This window comes from Oryctolagus cuniculus, chromosome Y (genome assembly GCF_051225735.1).
Source record: "Oryctolagus cuniculus isolate XC-2025 breed Fujian yellow rabbit chromosome Y, ASM5122573v1, whole genome shotgun sequence".
Taxonomy (NCBI): domain Eukaryota; kingdom Metazoa; phylum Chordata; class Mammalia; order Lagomorpha; family Leporidae; genus Oryctolagus; species Oryctolagus cuniculus.
Window position 1 is genome coordinate 15,144 of NC_142889.1, and position 24,028 is coordinate 39,171.

The following is a 24,028-nucleotide window of genomic DNA, read 5'->3' on the forward strand; positions in this document are numbered from 1 at the left end:
GACTCGGCATTAATACTCCGGCAGGGGTCAAAGGTGACTCAGTATTAATAATACTCTGCTAGCACAGCCGTGACTCAGCATTAATACTCCGTCAGGGGTCAATGGTGACTCAGTATTAATACTATTCTGCTAGCAGAGCCGTGACTCGGCATTAATACTCCGTCAGGGGTCAAAGGTGACTCAGTATTAATAATACTCATCTGCTAGCAGAGCCGTGACTCGGCATTAATACTCCGGCAGGGGTCAAAGGTGACTCAGTATTAATAATACTCTGCTAGCAGAGCCGTGACTCAGTATTAATACTCTGGCAGGGGTCAAAGGTGACTCAGCACTAATACTACTCACTCTGCTAGCAGAGCCTGACTCAGTATTAATACTCTCTGGAAGCGGTCAAACGTGACTCAGCATTAATAATACTCCGCTAGCAAAGCTGTGACTCAGTATTAATACTCTGGCAGGGGTCAAAGGTGACTCAGCATTAATACTCACTCTGCTAGCAGAGCCGTGACTCAGCATTAATTCTCTGGCAGGGGTCAAAGGTGGCTCAGTATTAATACTGCTCACTCTGCTAGCAGAGCCTGACTCAGTATTAATACTCTGGAAGGGGTCAAAGGTGACTTGGTATTAATACTCTGGCAGGGGTCAAAGGTGGCTCGGTATTAATACTCCTCACTCTGCTAGCAGAGCCTGACTCAGTATTAATACTCTGGAAGGGGTCAAAGGTGACTCAGTACTAATACTCTGGCAGGGGTCAAAGGTGGCTCAGTATTAATACTCCTCACTCTGCTAGCAGAGCCGCGCGTGCGCTCCAGGACTAGTTCGCTCCGTGTTAAAGGGCCAGAGGAGCGTGAGTGCACAGACACCGTGAACTCGGCACGCGGTCACCAGGGAGAAGCCAGACGGAGCAGGCGGCACTGTGCCGGGCGTCTGTCGTGACGGTCCTCTCGGCCTGTCGGGTCTACACGCCCCCGAGACGGGAACACGGTTCATTGTCAGTCAATAAAAACTACTGGAGGTGGAGACGTCACACGTCAGACCCGGAAGCAAAATCGACAAGACGAGCGACACGAGGTTTGTTGACCGCCACGTCGTTTCTCAAGTCCTCGTCTAGTCTACCGGGCGGAACCAATCAGATCTGAGTCTGTGATTCGGGGTACAGTCGGCCATCTTGTTAGTCTACCGGGCGGAACCAATCAGATCTGAGTCTGTGATTCGGGGTACAGTCGGCCATCTTATTAGTCTACCGGGCGGAACCAATCAGATCTGAGTCTGTGATTGGGGTACAGTCAGCCATCTTGTTAGTCTACCGGGCAGAACCAATCAGATCTTTGTAATCAGGGTACAGTCGGCCATCTTGTTAGTCTACCGGGCGGAACCAATCAGATCTTTGTAATCGGGGTTCAGTCGGCCATCTTGTTAGTCTAACCCTCCCCCTCCCCCGCCAGCCGCCATCTTGTCTCCCCTACCGCACGTTGAAGACTCAGAACCTACAACTGGCGAGTGACATTGAAGTACTTAGAAAAAAAAAAAAAACAAGAAAAAAAAAGACAAAAATGAGCGTCCGTGAAGTGACATGAAGGGGAAAGAACCGTAATAGTTCACTTTTTTTTTAAAATTTTTTCAGCACAAACACCCCAGTGTGCACTAGCCTGCGACGGTTCACATATACACCACGTGGTGTGGGGGAGGGGAAAACACCCAGCGACGCCTCTACCTCTCAATGGCCGCTCTGTCTCCGGCATCCCTAGAACCTTTTGTGCCGGACGCCGGAATAAAACTCCCTTCTGTCCTTGGGCTCGCGGGTGGCCGTTGCCATGGCGGCGCGGTCACGACGGGCCAAGCGGTCAGCCCACGTGGTCCGTGATGGCGGCCGCAGATTTTCAAGCCGGGTCAGGAGGAGGGCGCCGGACGCCTCTGCCTCTCAAACGGCCGCAAGCAGCTCTCAGCAGGGGGTCACGGAGCCCCCTCCCGGGGGGGGTGGGGGAGGGGCGTTGGTGACGTCTGGGGGTGGGCGGGGCAAGCGCTACTGGTATGTGGAAGCCTCCTAACCCAGACTTATCTGGGCCTCACTGCGGCTGCGCGGCACGTCTACACCCCACACGGCAAGGCTGGCTTGACCCCACCTCCCTGTGACCTCCCACACGGCAAGGCTGGCTTGACCCCACCTCCCTCTCACCTCCCACACGGCAAGGCTGGCTTGACCCCACCTCCCTCTCACATCCACACGGCAAGGCTGGCTTGACCCCACCTCCCTCTCACCTCCCACACGGCAAGGCTGGCTTGACCCCACCTCCCTCTCACATCCACACGGCAAGGCTGGCTTGACCCCACCTCCCTCTCACATCCACACGGCAAGGCTGGCTTGACCCCACCTCCCTCTCACATCCACACGGCACGGCTGGCTTGACCCCACCTCCCTCTCACACCCCACACGGCAAGGCTGGCTTGACCCCACCTCCCTCTCACACCCCACACGGCACGGCTGGCTTGACCCCACCTCCCTGTGACATCCCACACGGCAAGGCTGGCTTGACCCCACCTCCCTCTCACATCCACACGGCACGGCTGGCTTGACCCCACCTCCCTCTCACATCCCACACGGCAAGGCTGGCTTGACCCCACCTCCCTGTGACCTCCCACACGGCAAGGCTGGCTTGACCCCACCTCCCTCTCACACCCCACACGGCACGGCTGGCTTGACCCCACCTCCCTCTCACACCCCACACGGCACGGCTGGCTTGACCCCACCTCCCTGTCACATCCACACGGCAAGGCTGGCTTGACCCCACCTCCCTCTCACACCCCACACGGCACGGCTGGCTTGACCCCACGTTCCTCTCACATCCCACACGGCAAGGCTGGCTTGACCCCACCTCCCTCTCACATCCCACACGGCAAGGCTGGCTTGACCCCACCTCCCTCTCACATCCACACGGCAAGGCTGGCTTGACCCCACCTCCCTCTCACATCCACACGGCAAGGCTGGCTTGACCCCACCTCCCTCTCACATCCACACGGCAAGGCTGGCTTGACCCCACCTCCCTGTGACCTCCCACACGGCAAGGCTGGCTTGACCCCACCTCCCTCTCACATCCACACGGCAAGGCTGGCTTGACCCCACCTCCCTGTCACACCCCACACGGCAAGGCTGGCTTGACCCCACCTCCCTCTCACATCCACACGGCAAGGCTGGCTTGACCCCACCTCCCTCTCACCTCCCACACGGCAAGGCTGGCTTGACCCCACCTCCCTCTCACCTCCCACACGGCAAGGCTGGCTTGACCCCACCTCGGCTCCACCTTCTCGCTAGCGCATCCGGGCGGCGACAGGTCAAGTCCGCGGCTCCCCTGCCGCCCACACTGGAAGCCGCATGGAGCTCCCGGCTCCCGGGTGCCGCCGAGCCTCGGCCCTGCCGTGGTAGAGGCATTGTGGGACATGAACCGGGAGACGGGAAAAAACATCTCAGTGTCTCTTTCTCACATCTGTAAGAAAATAAAATTTTTTTTTTAAAAAAAATCATAGATGATTGGATTTTTCTCGCACACGTGTGTGCACACCAACGACGGCTTTTAACATTTCTTGGAGGGTGAAAAAAAAAATTGCGTGAAATTCAGATTTCCGTGTCCATAAACAGGATTGTGTCGGAACACAGCCACACCCTGTTCATTTGCATACTGTCTGTGGCTGCTCTCAGATTCTAAAAGCAGACAGAGCTGAACACTTTTAGTTAAAAAGTGTGAGTTTATTTTGTGACAAAAAAAAAGGTTTTGAATACCTGGGGAAAAAATGTGTATTAAAAAAATGTGTATTAAAACGGCATGCGTAGATGTCACTTATTTTGACCCATTTTAATTCCAGTTCTCCAGGACATTTTCTTTTCTTTTTATTATTATTATTATTATTATTATTATTTTTGACAGGCAGAGTGGACAGTGAGAGAGAGAGAGACAGAGAGAAGGTCCTCCTTTGCCGTTGGTTTACCTTCCAAGATGGCTGCCGCGGCTGGCGCACTGTGCCAATCCGATGGCAGGAGCCAGGTGCTTCTCCTGGTCTCCCATGCAGGTGCAGGGTGCACTCCCCTTCCCCCGTAATGTCCCTCGCACCCGCAACCCTCCCCACTCCCTCCCCCCTTCCTTTCACGTCAAGATTCATTTTCGATCGTGCAGGGCGCTAACTCTCTGACATCAAGCTCCGAGCTCTCGGTTCTTCCCGGAGGCTGGAACCCGCCACTTCCCGCCATGCTCACTCGCCACGAACCAGTCACGTGACCCCGTGAGTGCACCATCACCGGGTCAAAAAAAAAAAAACCCAAAAACCATTTGAATTCTGACACAGATCCATCTCGCGGTTTCCCACACTCATTCTTGAAACGAAGGCCGTCTGCCCCCTGCCCCGTCCCGGGCTCCCCAAGCAGGTGGCACACGTCTGGCTGCCCGCCGGCCACCCCCAGAGGCCGGCCAGTGTCCCTCGGGAGACGGGCACGCGGGCTCATCCAACCTACCTGGCGGGAACCGAGTCCTGGGATCCGCGATCCGGCCGTCACGGCCTCTGAAAGGTGGTGACGGCAGCTAAATCGGGGGCGCAAAGCAGTGAGCCCGCCAACCAACACGTCTAGGGGCGCTCACGGCTCTCTGGGAGCCCCAGTGGACACGGCCACGTAGTGGCCCCGACGTGGAGAGTTTTCTGCCTAACGCCCAGACACGGCTGACCGTGACACCGAGTCAGTCAGGTGGCCCCGACGTGGAGAGTTTTCTGCCTAACGCCCAGACACGGCTGACCGTGACACCCAGTCAGTCAGGTGGCCCCGACGTGGAGAGTTTTCTGCCTAATGCCCAGACACGGCTGACCGTGACACCCAGTCAGTCAGGTGGCCCCGACGTGGACAGTTTCATGCCTAATGCCCAGACACGGCTGACCGTGACCCCGAGTCAGTCAGGGAAGAGGGTGGTGGCAGAACAAAGTGGAGAAACGTGGGGTGACAATGGACAAGGGGCGAGAGAAAAGAAAGATGGCCGACAATATTTCGAGGGCCAGGCCCGAGCGCATACGTGACTGCGTCCAGCAGAACGTGACACGTCAAACCGAAAGCCATCACGAGGGGCAGCAAAGAGGACTTGCTGTGAGGGGTCACCCCGAGGCCGTATGGATTTACCTGGACCGGGCCGGGGGCCAGCCCTGTCCCCCACGGTCGGCACCGGAGGGTCCTGGTTGTTCTGTGAGCCGGGACACATCCGGTGGTACCTGCCAATGTCCACTCCAGCTCTGCCGTTCACTGCCAATTCCAGGCGGCAAAGAGTCAGTGTCTCCACGTCCAGCAAAGATCTAGAGCAGTATTTTTAGTATTCGCTCAACACACACTTCAAGGAAATGCCGAGTTGAAACACCTGCTACCGACCCCGTCCGTGCCGGCCGGTCAGCTCGGCCTGCCGCCACCGGGAAGGCCGGAGTCTCCCCGCCGCCGTGGAGTTGACAGAAATCACTCACGCCCGCCAACGTGCCTGGCCCGGTAGGCTTCTGGCAACCGCAGGTTGGATTCCCGTCTTAAAATCCTTGAGGCCGGCAGGGGTCAAAGGTAACTCAGTATTAATAATACTCTGCTAGCAGAGCCATGAGTCAGCATTAATACTCTGGCAGGGGACAAAGGTGACTCGGTATTAATACTCTGCTGGCAGAGCCGTGACTCGGCATTAATACTCTGGCAGGGGTCAAAGCTGACTCAGTATTAATAATACTCTGCTAGCAGAGCCGTGACTCGGCATTAATACTCTGGCAGGGGTCAAAGGTGACTCAGTATTAATAATACTATGCTAGCAGAGCCGTGACTCGGCATTAATACTCCGGCAGGGGTCAAAGGTGACTCAGCATTAATACTCCGGCAGGGGTCAAAGGTGACTCAGTATTAATAATACTCTGCTAGCAGAGCCGTGACTCGGCATTAATACTCTGGCAGGGCTCAAAGCTGACTCAGCATTAATACTCCGGCAGGGGTCAAAGGTAACTCAGTATGAATAATACTCTGCTATCAGAGCCGTGACTCGGCATTAATACTCCGGCAGGGGTCAAAGGTGACTCAGTATTAATAATACTCTGCTAGCAGAGCCGTGACTCGGCATTAATACTCCGGCAGGGGTCAAAGGTGACTCAGTATTAATACTACTCACTCTGCTGGCAGAGCCGTGACTCGGCATTAATACTCCGGCAGGGGTCAAAGGTGACTCAGTATTAATAATACTCTGCTAGCAGAGCCGTGACTCGGCATTAATACTCCGGCAGGGGTCAAAGGTGACTCAGTATTAATAATACTTGCTAGCAGAGCCGTGACTCGGCATTAATACACCGGCAGGGGTCAAAGCTGACTCGGCATTAATACTCCGGCAGGGGTCAAAGCTGACTCAGCATTAATACTCCGGCAGGGGTCCAAGGTGACTCAGTATTAATAATACTCATCTGCTAGCAGAGCCGTGACTCGGCATTAATACTCTGGCAGGTGTCAAACGTGACTCAGCATTAATAATACTCTGCTAGCAGAGCCATGACTCGGCATTAATACTCAGCATTAATACTCCGGCAGGGGTCAAAGGTGACTCAGTATTAATAATACTCTGCTAGCAGAGCCGTGACTCGGCATTAATACTCCGGCAGGGGTCAAAGGTGACTCAGTATTAATAATACTCTGCTAGCAGAGCCGTGACTCGGCATTAATACTCCGTCAGGGGTCAAAGCTGACTCAGCATTAATACTCCGGCAGGGGTCAAAGGTGACTCAGTATTAATAATAGTCTGCTAGCAGAGCCGTGACTCGGCATTAATACTCCGTCAGGGGTCAAAGCTGACTCAGCATTAATACTCCGGCAGGGGTCAAAGGTGACTCAGTATTAATAATACTCATCTGCTAGCAGAGCTTTGACTCGGCATTAATACTCCAGCAGGGGTCAAAGGTGACTCAGTATTAATACTACTCATCTGCTAGCAGAGCCGTGACTCGGCATTAATACTCCGGCAGGGGTCAAAGGTGACTCAGTATTAATAATACTCTGCTAGCAGAGCCGTGACTCGGCATTAATACTCCGGCAGGGGTCAAAGGTGACTCAGTATTAATAATACTCTGCTAGCAGAGCCGCGACTCGGCATTAATACTCCGGCAGGGGTCAAAGGTGACTCAGTATTAATAATACTCTGCTAGCAGAGCCGTGACTCGGCATTAATACTCAGCATTAATACTCCGGCAGGGGTCAAAGGTGACTCAGTATTAATAATACTCTGCTAGCAGAGCCGTGACTCGGCATTAATACTCCGGCAGGGGTCAAAGGTGACTCAGCATTAATAATACTCTGCTAGCAGAGCCGTGACTCGGCATTAATACTCCGGCAGGGGTCAAACGTGACTCAGCATTAATAATACTCTGCTAGCAGAGCCGTGACTCGGCATTAATACTCAGCATTAATACTCCGGCAGGGGTCAAAGGTGACTCAGTATTAATAATACTCTGCTAGCAGAGCCGTGACTCGGCATTAATACTCCGTCAGGGGTCAAAGCTGACTCAGCATTAATACTCCGGCAGGGGTCAAAGGTGACTCAGTATTAATAATACTCTGCTAGCAGAGCCGTGACTCAGCATTAATACTCCGTCAGGGGTCAAAGCTGACTCAGCATTAATACTCCGGCAGGGGTCAAAGGTGACTCAGTATTAATAATACTCTGCTAGCAGAGCCGTGACTCGGCATTAATACTCCGGCAGGGGTCAAAGCTGACTCAGCATTAATACTCCGGCAGGGGTCAAAGGTGACTCAGTATTAATAATACTCATCTGCTAGCAGAGCCGTGACTCGGCATTAATACTCTGGCAGGGGTCAAACGTGACTCAGCATTAATAATACTCTGCTAGCAGAGCCATGACTCGGCATTAATACTCCGTCAGGGGTCAAAGCTGACTCAGCATTAATACTCCGGCAGGGGTCAAAGGTGACTCAGTATTAATAATACTCTGCTAGCAGAGCCGTGTCTCGGCATTAATACTCAGCATTAATACTCCGGCAGGGGTCAAAGGTGACTCGGTATTAATAATACTCTGCTAGCAGAGCCGTGACTCGGCATTAATACTCCGGCAGGGGTCAAAGGTGACTCAGCATTAATAATACTCTGCTAGCAGAGCCGTGACTTGGCATTAATACTCCGGCAGGGGTCAAACGTGACTCAGCATTAATAATACTCTGCTAGCAGAGCCGTGACTCGGCATTAATACTCAGCATTAATACTCCGGCAGGGGTCAAAGGTGACTCAGTATTAATACTACTCTGCTGGCAGAGCTGTGACTCGGCATTAATACTCCGGCAGGGGTCAAAGGTGACCCGGTATTCATACTACTCATCTGCTAGCAGAGCCATGACTCGGCATTAATACTCCGGCAGGGTCAAAGTGACTCAGTATTAATAATACTCTGCTAGCAGAGCCGTGACTCGGCATTAATACTCAGCATTAATACTCCGGCAGGGGTCAAAGGTGACTCGGTATTAATAATACTCTGCTAGCAGAGCCGTGACTCGGCATTAATACTCCGGCAGGGGTCAAAGGTGACTCAGTATTAATAATACTCTGCTAGCAGAGCCGTGACTCGGCATTAATACTCCGGCAGGGGTCAAAGGTGACTCAGTTTTAATACTACTCATCTGCTAGCAGAGCCCTGACTCGGCATTAATACTCTGGCAGGGGTCAAAGGTGACTCAGCATTAATAATACTCTGCTAGCAGAGCCGTGACTCGGCATTAATACTCCGGCAGGGGTCAAAGGTGACCAAGTATTAATAATACTCTGCTAGCAGAGCCGTGACTCGGCATTAATACTCCGGCAGGGGTCAAAGGTGACCCGGTATTAATAATACTCTGCTAGCAGAGCCGTGAGTCGGCATTAATACTCCGGCAGGGGTCAAAGGTGACTCAGTATTAATAATACTCACTCTGCTAGCAGAGCCGTGACTCGGCATTAATACTCCGGCAGGGGTCAAAGGTGACTCAGTATTAATAATACTCACTTTGCTAGCAGAGCCGTGACTCGGCATTAATACTCCGGCAGGGGTCAAAGGTGACTCAGTATTAATAATACTCACTCTGCTAGCAGAGCCGTGACTCGGCATTAATACTCCGGCAGGGGTCAAAGGTGACCCGGTATTAATAATACTCTGCTAGCAGAGCCGTGACTCGGCATTAATACTCCGGCAGGGGTCAAAGGTGACTCAGTATTAATACTACTCATCTGCTAGCAGAGCCGTGACTCGGCATTAATACTCCGGCAGGGGTCAAAGCTGACTCAGTATTAATACTACTCATCTGCTAGCAGAGACGTGACTCAGCATTAATACTCCGGCAGGGGTCAAAGGTGACTCAGTTTTAATACTTCTCATCTGCTAGCAGAGCCCTGACTCGGCATTAATACTCTGGCAGGGATCAAAGGTGACTCAGTATTAATAATACTCATCTGCTAGCAGAGACGTGACTCGGCATTAATACTCCGGCAGGGGTCAAAGGTGACCAAGTATTAATAATACTCATCTGCTAGCAGAGACGTGACTGGGCATTAATACTCCGGCAGGGGTCAAAGGTGACTCAGTTTTAATACTACTCATCTGCTAGCAGAGCCCTGACTCGGCATTAATACTCTGGCAGGGGTCAAAGGTGACTCAGCATTAATAATACTCTGCTAGCAGAGCCGTGACTCGGCATTAATACTCCGGCAGGGGTCAAAGGTGACCAAGTATTAATAATACTCTGCTAGCAGAGCCGTGACTCGGCATTAATACTCCGGCAGGGGTCAAAGGTGACTCAGTATTAATAATACTCAGCTAGCAGAGCCGTGACTCGGCATTAATACTCCGGCAGGGGTCAAAGGTGACTCAGTATTAATAATACTCAGCTAGCAGAGCCGTGACTTGGCATTAATACTCCGGCAGGGGTCAAAGGTGACTCGGTATTAATAATACTCACTCTGCTAGCAGAGCCGTGAATCGGCATTAATACTCCGGCAGGGGTCAAAGGTGACTCAGTATTAATAATACTCTGCTAGCAGAGCCGTGACTCGGCATTAATACTCCGGCAGGGGTCAAAGGTGACTCAGTATTAATAATACTCTGCTAGCAGAGCCGTGACTCGGCATTAATACTCCGGCAGGGGTCAAAGGTGACTCAGTATTAATAATAATCTGCTAGCAGAGCCGTGACTCGGCATTAATACTCCGGCAGGGGTCAAAGGTGACTCAGTATTAATAATACTCTGCTAGCAGAGCCGCGACTCGGCATTAATACTCCGGCAGGGGTCAAAGGTGACTCAGTATTAATACTACTCATCTGCTAGCAGAGCCGTGACACGGCATTAATACTCCGGCAGGGGTCAAAGGTGACCAAGTATTAATACTACTCATCTGCTAGCAGAGACGTGACTCAGCATTAATACTCCGGCAGGGGTCAAAGGTGACTCAGTTTTAATACTTCTCATCTGCTAGCAGAGCCGTGACTCGGCATTAATACTCCGGCAGGGGTCAAAGGTGACTCAGTATTAATAATACTCATCTGCTAGCAGAGACGTGACTCGGCATTAATACTCTGGCAGGGGTCAAAGGTGACTCAGCATTAATAATACTCTGCTAGCAGAGCCGTGACTCGGCATTAATACTCCGGCAGGGGTCAAAGGTGACCAAGTATTAATAATACTCTGCTAGCAGAGCCGTGACTCGGCATTAATACTCCGGCAGGGGTCAAAGGTGACTCAGTATTAATAATACTCTGCTAGCAGAGCCGTGACTTGGCATTAACACTCCGGCAGGGGTCAAAGGTGACTCGGTATTAATAATACTCTGCTAGCAGAGCCGTGACTCGGCATTAATACTCCGGCAGGTGTCAAAGGTGACTCAGCATTCATAATACTCTGCTGGCAGAGCCGTGACTCGGCATTAATACTCTGGCAGGGGTCAAAGGTGACTCAGTATTAATAATACTCTGCTAGGAGAGCCGTGACTCGGCATTAATACTGTGGTAGGGGTCAAAGGTGACTCAGTATTAATAATACTCACTCTGCTAGCAGAGCCGTGACTCGGCATTAATACTCCGGCAGGGGTCAAAGGTGACTCAGTATTAATAATACTCAGCTAGCAGAGCCGTGACTTGGCATTAATACTCCGGCAGGGGTCAAAGGTGACTCAGTATTAATAATACTCTGCTAGCAGAGCCGTGACTCGGCATTAATACTCCGGCAGGGGTCAAAGGTGACTCAGTATTAATACTACCCATCTGCTAGCAGAGCCGTGACTCGGCATTAATACTCCGGCAGGGGTCAAAGCTGACTCAGTATTAATACTACTCATCTGCTAGCAGAGCCGTGACTCGGCATTAATACTCCGGCAGGGGTCAAAGCTGACTCAGTATTAATACTACTCATCTGCTAGCAGAGCCGTGACTCGGCATTAATACTCCGGCAGGGGTCAAAGCTGACTCAGTATTAATACTACTCATCTGCTAGCAGAGCCGTGACTCGGCATTAATACTCTGGCAGGGGTCAAAGGTGACTCGGTATTAATACTATTCACTCTGCTAGCAGAGCCGTGACTCGGCATTAATACTCCGGCAGGGGTCAAAGGTGACTCAGTATTTATACTACTCATCTGCTAGCAGAGCCGTGACTCGGCATTAATACTCCGGCAGGGGTCAAAGGTGACTCAGTTTTAATACTACTCATCTGCTAGCAGAGCCCTGACTCGGCATTAATACTCCGGCAGGGGTCAAAGGTGACTCAGTATTAATACTACTCATCTGCTAGCAGAGCCGTGACTCGGCATTAATACTCCGGCAGGGGTCAAAGGTGACCAAGTATTAATAATACTCATCTGCTAGCAGAGCCGTGACTCGGCATTAATACTCCGGCAGGGGTCAAAGGTGACTCAGTATTAATAATACTCACTCTGCTTGCAGAGCCGTGACTCGGCATTAATACTCCGGCAGGGGTCAAAGGTGACTCAGTATTAATACTACTCATCTGCTAGCAGAGCCGTGACTCGGCATTAATACTCCGGCAGGGGTCAAAGGTGACTCAGTATTAATAATACTCATCTGCTAGCAGAGCCGTGACTCGGCATTAATACTCCGGCAGGGGTCAAAGGTGACTCAGTATTAATAATACTCATCTGCTAGCAGAGACGTGACTCGGCATTAATACTCCGGCAGGGGTCAAAGGTGACTCAGTTTTAAAACTACTCATCTGCTAGCAGAGCCGTGACTCGGCATTAATACTCCGGCAGGGGTCAATGGTGACTCAGTATTAATAATACTCACTCTGCTAGCAGAGCCGTGACTCGGCATTAATACTCCGGCAGGGGTCAAAGGTGACTCAGTATTAATACTACTCATCTGCTAGCAGAGCCGTGACTCGGCATTAATACACCGGCAGGGGTCAAAGGTGACCAAGTATTAATAATACTCTGCTAGCAGAGCCGTGACTCGGCATTAATACTCCGGAAGGGGTCAAAGGTGACCAAGTATTAATAATACTCTGCTAGCAGAGCCGTGACTCGGCATTAATACTCCGGCAGGGGTCAAAGCTGACTCAGCATTAATACTCCGGCAGGGGTCCAAGGTGACTCAGTATTAATAATACTCATCTGCTAGCAGAGCCGTGACTCGGCATTAATACTCCGGCAGGGGTCAAAGCTGACTCAGTATTAATACTACTCATCTGCTAACAGAACCGTGACTCGGCATTAATACTCCAGCAGGGGTCAAAGCTGACTCAGTATTAATACTACTCATCTGCTAGCAGAGCCGTGACTCGGCATTAATACTCTGGCAGGGGTCAAAGGTGACTCAGTATTAATAATACTATGCTAGCAGAGCCGTGACTCGGCATTAATACTCCGGCAGGGGTCAAAGGTGACTCAGCATTAATACTCCGGCAGGGGTCAAAGGTGACTCAGTATTAATAATACTCTGCTAGCAGAGCCGTGACTCGGCATTAATACTCCGGCAGGGGTCAAAGCTGACTCAGCATTAATACTCCGGCAGGGGTCAAAGGTGACTCAGTATTAATACTCTAGCAGGGGTCAAAGGTGACTCAGTATTATTAATACTCCGCTAGCAGAGCCGTGACTCGGCATTAATACTCCAGCAGGGGTCAAAGGTGACTCAGTATTAATCCTACTCATCTGCTAGCAGAGCCGTGACTCGGCATTAATACTCCGTCAGGGGTCAAAGGTGACTCAGTATTAATCCTACTCATCTGCTAGCAGAGCCGTGACTCGGCATTAATACTCCGGCAGGGGTCAAAGGTGACTCAGCATTAATACTACTCATATGCTAGCAGAGCCGTGACTCAGCATTAATACTCCGGCAGGGGTCAAAGGTGACTCAGTATTAATACTATCCACTCTGCTAGCAGAGCCGTGACTCGGCATTAATACTCCGGCAGGGGTCAAAGGTGACTCAGTATTAATAATAGTCTGCCAGCAGAGCCATGACTCAGCATTAATACTCCGGCAGGGGTCAAAGGTGACTCAGTATTAATACTCTGGCAGTGGTCAAAGGTGACTCAGTATTAATAATACTCTGCTAGCAGAGCCGTGACTCGGCATTAATACTCCGGCAGGGGTCAAAGGTGACTCAGCATTAATAATACTCTGCTAGCAGAGCCGTGACTCGGCATTAATACTCCGGCAGGGGTCAAAGGTGACTCAGTATTAATACTATCCACTCTGCTAGCAGAGCCGTGACTCGGCATTAATACTCCGGCAGGGGTCAAAGGTGACTCAGTATTAATAATAGTCTGCCAGCAGAGCCATGACTCAGCATTAATACTCCGGCAGGGGTCAAAGGTGACTCAGTATTAATACTCTGGCAGTGGTCAAAGGTGACTCAGTATTAATAATACTCTGCTAGCAGAGCCGTGACTCGGCATTAATACTCCGGCAGGGGTCAAAGGTGACTCAGTATTAATAATACTCTGCTAGCAGAGCCGTGACTCGGCATTAATACTCCGTCAGGGGTCAAAGCTGACTCAGCATTAATACTCCGGCAGGGGTCAAAGGTGACTCAGTATTAATAATACTCTGCTAGCAGAGCCGTGACTCGGCATTAATACTCCGTCAGGGGTCAAAGCTGACTCAGCATTAATACTCCGGCAGGGGTCAAAGGTGACTCAGTATTAATAATACTCATCTGCTAGCAGAGCTTTGACTCGGCATTAATACTCCAGCAGGGGTCAAAGGTGACTCAGTATTAATACTACTCATCTGCTAGCAGAGCCGTGACTCGGCATTAATACTCCGGCAGGGGTCAAAGGTGACTCAGTATTAATAATACTCTGCTAGCAGAGCCGTGACTCGGCATTAATACACCGGCAGGGGTCAAAGGTGACCAAGTATTAATAATACTCTGCTAGCAGAGCCGTGACTCGGCATTAATACTCCGGCAGGGGTCAAAGGTGACCAAGTATTAATAATACTCTGCTAGCAGAGCCGTGACTCGGCATTAATACTCCGGCAGGGGTCAAAGGTGATCCGGTATTAATAATACTCTGCTAGCAGAGCCGTGACTCGGCATTAATACTCCGGCAGGGGTCAAAGCTGACTCAGTATTAATACTACTCATCTGCTAGCAGAGCCGTGACTCGGCATTAATACTCCGGCAGGGGTCAAAGCTGACTCAGTATTAATACTACTCATCTGCTAGCAGAGCCGTGACTCGGCATTAATACTCCGGCAGGGGTCAAAGCTGACTCAGTATTAATACTACTCATCTGCTAGCAGAGCCGTGACTCGGCATTAATACTCCGGCAGGGGTCAAAGCTGACTCAGTATTAATACTACTCATCTGCTAGCAGAGCCGTGACTCGGCATTAATACTCCGGCAGGGGTCAAAGCTGACTCAGTATTAATACTACTCATCTGCTAGCAGAACCGTGACTCGGCATTAATACTCCGGCAGGGGTCAAAGCTGACTCAGTATTAATACTACTCATCTGCTAGCAGAGCCGTGACTCGGCATTAATACTCCGGCAGGGGTCAAAGGTGACTCGGTATTAATACTATTCACTCTGCTAGCAGAGCCGTGACTCGGCATTAATACTCCGGCAGGGGTCAAAGGTGACTCAGTATTTATACTACTCATCTGCTAGCAGAACCGTGACTCGGCATTAATACTCCGGCAGGGGTCAAAGGTGACTCAGTATTAATACTACTCATCTGCTAGCAGAGCCGTGACTCGGCATTAATACTCCGGCAGGGGTCAAAGGTGACTCAGTATTAATAATACTCACTCTGCTTGCAGAGCCGTGACTCGGCATTAATACTCCGGCAGGGGTCAAAGGTGACTCAGTATTAATACTACTCATCTGCTAGCAGAGCCGTGACTCGGCATTAATACTCCGGCAGGGGTCAAAGGTGACTCAGTATTAATAATACTCATCTGCTAGCAGAGCCGTGACTCGGCATTAATACTCCGGCAGGGGTTAAAGGTGACCAAGTATTAATAATACTCTGCTAGCAGAGCCGTGACTCGGCATTAATTCTCCGGCAGGGGTCAAAGCTGACTCAGTATTAATACTACTCATCTGCTAGCAGAGCCGTGACTCGGCATTAATACTCCGGCAGGGGTCAAAGCTGACTCAGTATTAATACTACTCATCTGCTAACAGAACCGTGACTCGGCATTAATACTCCAGCAGGGGTCAAAGCTGACTCAGTATTAATACTACTCATCTGCTAGCAGAGCCGTGACTCGGCATTAATACTCTGGCAGGGGTCAAAGGTGACTCAGTATTAATAATACTATGCTAGCAGAGCCGTGACTCGGCATTAATACTCCGGCAGGGGTCAAAGGTGACTCAGCATTAATACTCCGGCAGGGGTCAAAGGTGACTCAGTATTAATAATACTCTGCTAGCAGAGCCGTGACTCGGCATTAATACTCTGGCAGGGCTCAAAGCTGACTCAGCATTAATACTCCGGCAGGGGTCAAAGGTAACTCAGTATGAATAATACTCTGCTATCAGAGCCGTGACTCGGCATTAATACTCCGGCAGGGGTCAAAGGTGACTCAGTATTAATAATACTCTGCTAGCAGAGCCGTGACTCGGCATTAATACTCCGGCAGGGGTCAAAGGTGACTCAGTATTAATACTACTCACTCTGCTGGCAGAGCCGTGACTCGGCATTAATACTCCGGCAGGGGTCAAAGGTGACTCAGTATTAATAATACTCTGCTAGCAGAGCCGTGACTCGGCATTAATACTCCGGCAGGGGTCAAAGGTGACTCAGTATTAATAATACTTGCTAGCAGAGCCGTGACTCGGCATTAATACACCGGCAGGGGTCAAAGCTGACTCGGCATTAATACTCCGGCAGGGGTCAAAGCTGACTCAGCATTAATACTCCGGCAGGGGTCCAAGGTGACTCAGTATTAATAATACTCATCTGCTAGCAGAGCCGTGACTCGGCATTAATACTCCGGCAGGGGTCAAAGCTGACTCAGTATTAATACTACTCATCTGCTAACAGAACCGTGACTCGGCATTAATACTCCAGCAGGGGTCAAAGCTGACTCAGTATTAATACTACTCATCTGCTAGCAGAGCCGTGACTCGGCATTAATACTCTGGCAGGGGTCAAAGGTGACTCAGTATTAATAATACTATGCTAGCAGAGCCGTGACTCGGCATTAATACTCCGGCAGGGGTCAAAGGTGACTCAGCATTAATACTCCGGCAGGGGTCAAAGGTGACTCAGTATTAATAATACTCTGCTAGCAGAGCCGTGACTCGGCATTAATACTCTGGCAGGGCTCAAAGCTGACTCAGCATTAATACTCCGGCAGGGGTCAAAGGTAACTCAGTATGAATAATACTCTGCTATCAGAGCCGTGACTCGGCATTAATACTCCGGCAGGGGTCAAAGGTGACTCAGTATTAATAATACTCTGCTAGCAGAGCCGTGACTCGGCATTAATACTCCGGCAGGGGTCAAAGGTGACTCAGTATTAATACTACTCACTCTGCTGGCAGAGCCGTGACTCGGCATTAATACTCCGGCAGGGGTCAAAGGTGACTCAGTATTAATAATACTCTGCTAGCAGAGCCGTGACTCGGCATTAATACTCCGGCAGGGGTCAAAGGTGACTCAGTATTAATAATACTTGCTAGCAGAGCCGTGACTCGGCATTAATACACCGGCAGGGGTCAAAGCTGACTCGGCATTAATACTCCGGCAGGGGTCAAAGCTGACTCAGCATTAATACTCCGGCAGGGGTCCAAGGTGACTCAGTATTAATAATACTCATCTGCTAGCAGAGCCGTGACTCGGCATTAATACTCTGGCAGGTGTCAAACGTGACTCAGCATTAATAATACTCTGCTAGCAGAGCCATGACTCGGCATTAATACTCAGCATTAATACTCCGGCAGGGGTCAAAGGTGACTCAGTATTAATAATACTCTGCTAGCAGAGCCGTGACTCGGCATTAATACTCCGGCAGGGGTCAAAGGTGACTCAGTATTAATAATACTCTGCTAGCAGAGCCGTGACTCGGCATTAATACTCCGTCAGGGGTCAAAGCTGACTCAGCATTAATACTCCGGCAGGGGTCAAAGGTGACTCAGTATTAATAATACTCTGCTAGCAGAGCCGTGACTCGGCATTAATACTCCGTCAGGGGTCAAAGCTGACTCAGCATTAATACTCCGGCAGGGGTCAAAGGTGACTCAGTATTAATAATACTCATCTGCTAGCAGAGCTTTGACTCGGCATTAATACTCCAGCAGGGGTCAAAGGTGACTCAGTATTAATACTACTCATCTGCTAGCAGAGCCGTGACTCGGCATTAATACTCCGGCAGGGGTCAAAGGTGACTCAGTATTAATAATACTCTGCCAGCAGAGCCGTGACTCGGCATTAATACTCCGGCAGGGGTCAAAGGTGACTCAGTATTAATAATACTCTGCTAGCAGAGCCGTGACTCGGCATTAATACTCCGGCAGGGGTCAAAGGTGACTCAGTATTAATAATACTCTGCTAGCAGAGCCGTGACTCGGCATTAATACTCAGCATTAATACTCCGGCAGGGGTCAAAGGTGACTCAGTATTAATAATACTCTGCTAGCAGAGCCGTGACTCGGCATTAATACTCCGGCAGGGGTCAAAGGTGACTCAGCATTAATAATACTCTGCTAGCAGAGCCGTGACTCGGCATTAATACTCCGGCAGGGGTCAAACGTGACTCAGCATTAATAATACTCTGCTAGCAGAGCCGTGACTCGGCATTAATACTCAGCATTAATACTCCGGCAGGGGTCAAAGGTGACTCAGTATTAATAATACTCTGCTAGCAGAGCCGTGACTCGGCATTAATACTCCGTCAGGGGTCAAAGCTGACTCAGCATTAATACTCCGGCAGGGGTCAAAGGTGACTCAGTATTAATAATACTCTGCTAGCAGAGCCGTGACTCAGCATTAATACTCCGTCAGGGGTCAAAGCTGACTCAGCATTAATACTCCGGCAGGGGTCAAAGGTGACTCAGTATTAATAATACTCTGCTAGCAGAGCCGTGACTCGGCATTAATACTCCGGCAGGGGTCAAAGCTGACTCAGCATTAATACTCCGGCAGGGGTCAAAGGTGACTCAGTATTAATACTACTCATCTGCTAGCAGAGCCGTGACTCGGCATTAATACTCCGGCAGGGGTCAAAGCTGACTCAGCATTAATACTCCGGCAGGGGTCAAAGGTGACTCAGCATTAATAATACTCTGCTAGCAGAGCCGTGACTTGGCATTAATACTCCGGCAGGGGTCAAACGTGACTCAGCATTAATAATACTCTGCTAGCAGAGCCGTGACTCGGCATTAATACTCAGCATTAATACTCCGGCAGGGGTCAAAGGTGACTCAGTATTAATACTACTCTGCTGGCAGAGCTGTGACTCGGCATTAATACTCCGGCAGGGGTCAAAGGTGACCCGGTATTCATACTACTCATCTGCTAGCAGAGCCATGACTCGGCATTAATACTCCGGCAGGGTCAAAGTGACTCAGTATTAATAATACTCTGCTAGCAGAGCCGTGACTCGGCATTAATACTCAGCATTAATACTCCGGCAGGGGTCAAAGGTGACTCGGTATTAATAATACTCTGCTAGCAGAGCCGTGACTCGGCATTAATACTCCGGCAGGGGTCAAAGGTGACTCAGTATTAATAATACTCTGCTAGCAGAGCCGTGACTCGGCATTAATACTCCGGCAGGGGTCAAAGGTGACTCAGTTTTAATACTACTCATCTGCTAGCAGAGCCCTGACTCGGCATTAATACTCTGGCAGGGGTCAAAGGTGACTCAGCATTAATAATACTCTGCTAGCAGAGCCGTGAGTCGGCATTAATACTCCGGCAGGGGTCAAAGGTGACTCAGTATTAATAATACTAACTCTGCTAGCAGAGCCGTGACTCGGCATTAATACTCCGGCAGGGGTCAAAGGTGACTCAGTATTAATAATACTCACTTTGCTAGCAGAGCCGTGACTCGGCATTAATACTCCGGCAGGGGTCAAAGGTGACTCAGTATTAATAATACTCACTCTGCTAGCAGAGCCGTGACTCGGCATTAATACTCCGGCAGGGGTCAAAGCTGACCCGGTATTAATAATACTCTGCTAGCAGAGCCGTGACTCGGCATTAATACTCCGGCAGGGGTCAAAGGTGACTCAGTATTAATACTACTCATCTGCTAGCAGAGCCGTGACTCGGCATTAATACTCCGGCAGGGGTCAAAGCTGACTCAGTATTAATACTACTCATCTGCTAGCAGAGACGTGACTCAGCATTAATACTCCGGCAGGGGTCAAAGGTGACTCAGTTTTAATACTTCTCATCTGCTAGCAGAGCCCTGACTCGGCATTAATACTCTGGCAGGGATCAAAGGTGACTCAGTATTAATAATACTCATCTGCTAGCAGAGACGTGACTCGGCATTAATACTCCGGCAGGGGTCAAAGGTGACCAAGTATTAATAATACTCATCTGCTAGCAGAGACGTGACTGGGCATTAATACTCCGGCAGGGGTCAAAGGTGACTCAGTTTTAATACTACTCATCTGCTAGCAGAGCCCTGACTCGGCATTAATACTCTGGCAGGGGTCAAAGGTGACTCAGCATTAATAATACTCTGCTAGCAGAGCCGTGACTCGGCATTAATACTCCGGCAGGGGTCAAAGGTGACCAAGTATTAATAATACTCTGCTAGCAGAGCCGTGACTCGGCATTAATACTCCGGCAGGGGTCAAAGGTGACTCAGTATTAATAATACTCAGCTAGCAGAGTTGTGACTCGGCATTAATACTCCGGCAGGGGTCAAAGGTGACTCAGTATTAATAATACTCAGCTAGCAGAGCCGTGACTTGGCATTAATACTCCGGCAGGGGTCAAAGGTGACTCGGTATTAATAATACTCAGCTAGCAGAGCCGTGACTTGGCATTAATACTCCGGCAGGGGTCAAAGGTGACTCGGTATTAATAATACTCACTCTGCTAGCAGAGCCGTGACTCGGCATTAATACTCCGGCAGGGGTCAAAGGTGACTCAGTATTAATAATACTCTGCTAGCAGAGCCGTGACTCGGCATTAATACTCCGGCAGGGGTCAAAGGTGACCAAGTATTAATAATACTCTGCTAGCAGAGCCGTGACTCGGCATTAATACTCCGGCAGGGGTCAAAGGTGACTCAGTATTAATAATACTCTGCTAGCAGAGCCGTGACTCGGCATTAATACACCGGCAGGGGTCAAAGGTGACCAAGTATTAATAATACTCTGCTAGCAGAGCCGTGACTCGGCATTAATACTCCGGCAGGGGTCAAAGGTGACCAAGTATTAATAATACTCTGCTAGCAGAGCCGTGACTCGGCATTAATACTCCGGCAGGGGTCAAAGGTGATCCGGTATTAATAATACTCTGCTAGCAGAGCCGTGACTCGGCATTAATACTCCGGCAGGGGTCAAAGCTGACTCAGTATTAATACTACTCATCTGCTAGCAGAGCCGTGACTCGGCATTAATACTCCGGCAGGGGTCAAAGCTGACTCAGTATTAATACTACTCATCTGCTAGCAGAGCCGTGACTCGGCATTAATACTCCGGCAGGGGTCAAAGCTGACTCAGTATTAATACTACTCATCTGCTAGCAGAGCCGTGACTCGGCATTAATACTCCGGCAGGGGTCAAAGCTGACTCAGTATTAATACTACTCATCTGCTAGCAGAGCCGTGACTCGGCATTAATACTCCGGCAGGGGTCAAAGCTGACTCAGTATTAATACTACTCATCTGCTAGCAGAACCGTGACTCGGCATTAATACTCCGGCAGGGGTCAAAGCTGACTCAGTATTAATACTACTCATCTGCTAGCAGAGCCGTGACTCGGCATTAATACTCCGGCAGGGGTCAAAGGTGACTCGGTATTAATACTATTCACTCTGCTAGCAGAGCCGTGACTCGGCATTAATACTCCGGCAGGGGTCAAAGGTGACTCAGTATTTATACTACTCATCTGCTAGCAGAACCGTGACTCGGCATTAATACTCCGGCAGGGGTCAAAGGTGACTCAGTATTAATACTACTCATCTGCTAGCAGAGCCGTGACTCGGCATTAATACTCCGGCAGGGGTCAAAGGTGACTCAGTATTAATAATACTCACTCTGCTTGCAGAGCCGTGACTCGGCATTAATACTCCGGCAGGGGTCAAAGGTGACTCAGTATTAATACTACTCATCTGCTAGCAGAGCCGTGACTCGGCATTAATACTCCGGCAGGGGTCAAAGGTGACTCAGTATTAATAATACTCATCTGCTAGCAGAGCCGTGACTCGGCATTAATACTCCGGCAGGGGTTAAAGGTGACCAAGTATTAATAATACTCTGCTAGCAGAGCCGTGACTCGGCATTAATTCTCCGGCAGGGGTCAAAGGTGACCCGGTATTAATAATACTCTGCTAGCAGAGCCGTGACTCGGCATTAATACTCCGGCAGGGGTCAAAGGTGACTCAGTATTAATACTACTCATCTGCTAGCAGAGCCGTGACTCGGCATTAATACTCCGGCAGGGGTCAAAGGTGACTCAGTATTAATAATACTCATCTGCTAGCAGAGACGTGACTCGGCATTAATACTCCGGCAGGGGTCAAAGGTGACTCAGTTTTAAAACTACTCATCTGCTAGCAGAGCCGTGACTCGGCATTAATACTCCGGCAGGGGTCAAAGGTGACCAAGTATTAATAATACTCTGCTAGCAGAGCCGTGACTCGGCATTAATACTCCGGCAGGGGTCAATGGTGACTCAGTATTAATAATACTCACTCTGCTAGCAGAGCCGTGACTCGGCATTAATACTCCGGCAGGGGTCAAAGGTGACTCAGTATTAATAATACTCTGCTAGCAGAGCCGTGACTCGGCATTAATACACCGGCAGGGGTCAAAGGTGACCAAGTATTAATAATACTCTGCTAGCAGAGCCGTGACTCGGCATTAATACTCCGGAAGGGGTCAAAGGTGACCAAGTATTAATAATACTCTGCTAGCAGAGCCGTGACTCGGCATTAATACTCCGGCAGGGGTCAAAGGTGACCCGGTATTAATAATACTCTGCTAGCAGAGCCGTGACTCGGCATTAATACTCCGGCAGGGGTCAAAGCTGACTCAGTATTAATACTACTCATCTGCTAGCAGAGCCGTGACTCGGCATTAATACTCCGGCAGGGGTCAAAGCTGACTCAGTATTAATACTACTCATCTGCTAGCAGAACCGTGACTCGGCATTAATACTCCAGCAGGGGTCAAAGCTGACTCAGTATTAATACTACTCATCTGCTAGCAGAGCCGTGACTCGGCATTAATACTCTGGCAGGGGTCAAAGGTGACTCAGTATTAATAATACTATGCTAGCAGAGCCGTGACTCGGCATTAATACTCCGGCAGGGGTCAAAGGTGACTCAGCATTAATACTCCGGCAGGGGTCAAAGGTGACTCAGTATTAATAATACTCTGCTAGCAGAGCCGTGACTCGGCATTAATACTCTGGCAGGGCTCAAAGCTGACTCAGCATTAATACTCCGGCAGGGGTCAAAGGTAACTCAGTATGAATAATACTCTGCTATCAGAGCCGTGACTCGGCATTAATACTCCGGCAGGGGTCAAAGGTGACTCAGTATTAATAATACTCTGCTAGCAGAGCCGTGACTCGGCATTAATACTCCGGCAGGGGTCAAAGGTGACTCAGTATTAATACTACTCACTCTGCTGGCAGAGCCGTGACTCGGCATTAATACTCCGGCAGGGGTCAAAGGTGACTCAGTATTAATAATACTCTGCTAGCAGAGCCGTGACTCGGCATTAATACTCCGGCAGGGGTCAAAGGTGACTCAGTATTAATAATACTTGCTAGCAGAGCCGTGACTCGGCATTAATACACCGGCAGGGGTCAAAGCTGACTCGGCATTAATACTCCGGCAGGGGTCAAAGCTGACTCAGCATTAATACTCCGGCAGGGGTCCAAGGTGACTCAGTATTAATAATACTCATCTGCTAGCAGAGCCGTGACTCGGCATTAATACTCTGGCAGGTGTCAAACGTGACTCAGCATTAATAATACTCTGCTAGCAGAGCCATGACTCGGCATTAATACTCAGCATTAATACTCCGGCAGGGGTCAAAGGTGACTCAGTATTAATAATACTCTGCTAGCAGAGCCGTGACTCGGCATTAATACTCCGGCAGGGGTCAAAGGTGACTCAGTATTAATAATACTCTGCTAGCAGAGCCGTGACTCGGCATTAATACTCCGTCAGGGGTCAAAGCTGACTCAGCATTAATACTCCGGCAGGGGTCAAAGGTGACTCAGTATTAATAATACTCTGCTAGCAGAGCCGTGACTCGGCATTAATACTCCGTCAGGGGTCAAAGCTGACTCAGTATTAATAATACTCTGCCAGCAGAGCCGTGACTCGGCATTAATACTCCGGCAGGG

General features: G+C 50.0%; 1 protein-coding gene across 1 annotated transcript in view; it reads left to right on the plus strand.

Annotated features, from left to right (window-relative positions):
- The first annotated feature begins 1,814 nt into the window (after positions 1-1,814).
- The window catches only part of LOC138847690 (neuronal membrane glycoprotein M6-b), a 104,301-nt gene continuing 82,087 nt past the window's right edge, over positions 1,815-24,028 (plus strand). The window contains exons 1-2 of the mRNA XM_089325255.1: positions 1,815-1,889; positions 3,311-3,417. Coding sequence (XP_089181381.1) covers positions 1,815-1,889; positions 3,311-3,417 — 182 coding nt within the window. The remainder of the gene's footprint in view (positions 1,890-3,310; positions 3,418-24,028) is intronic.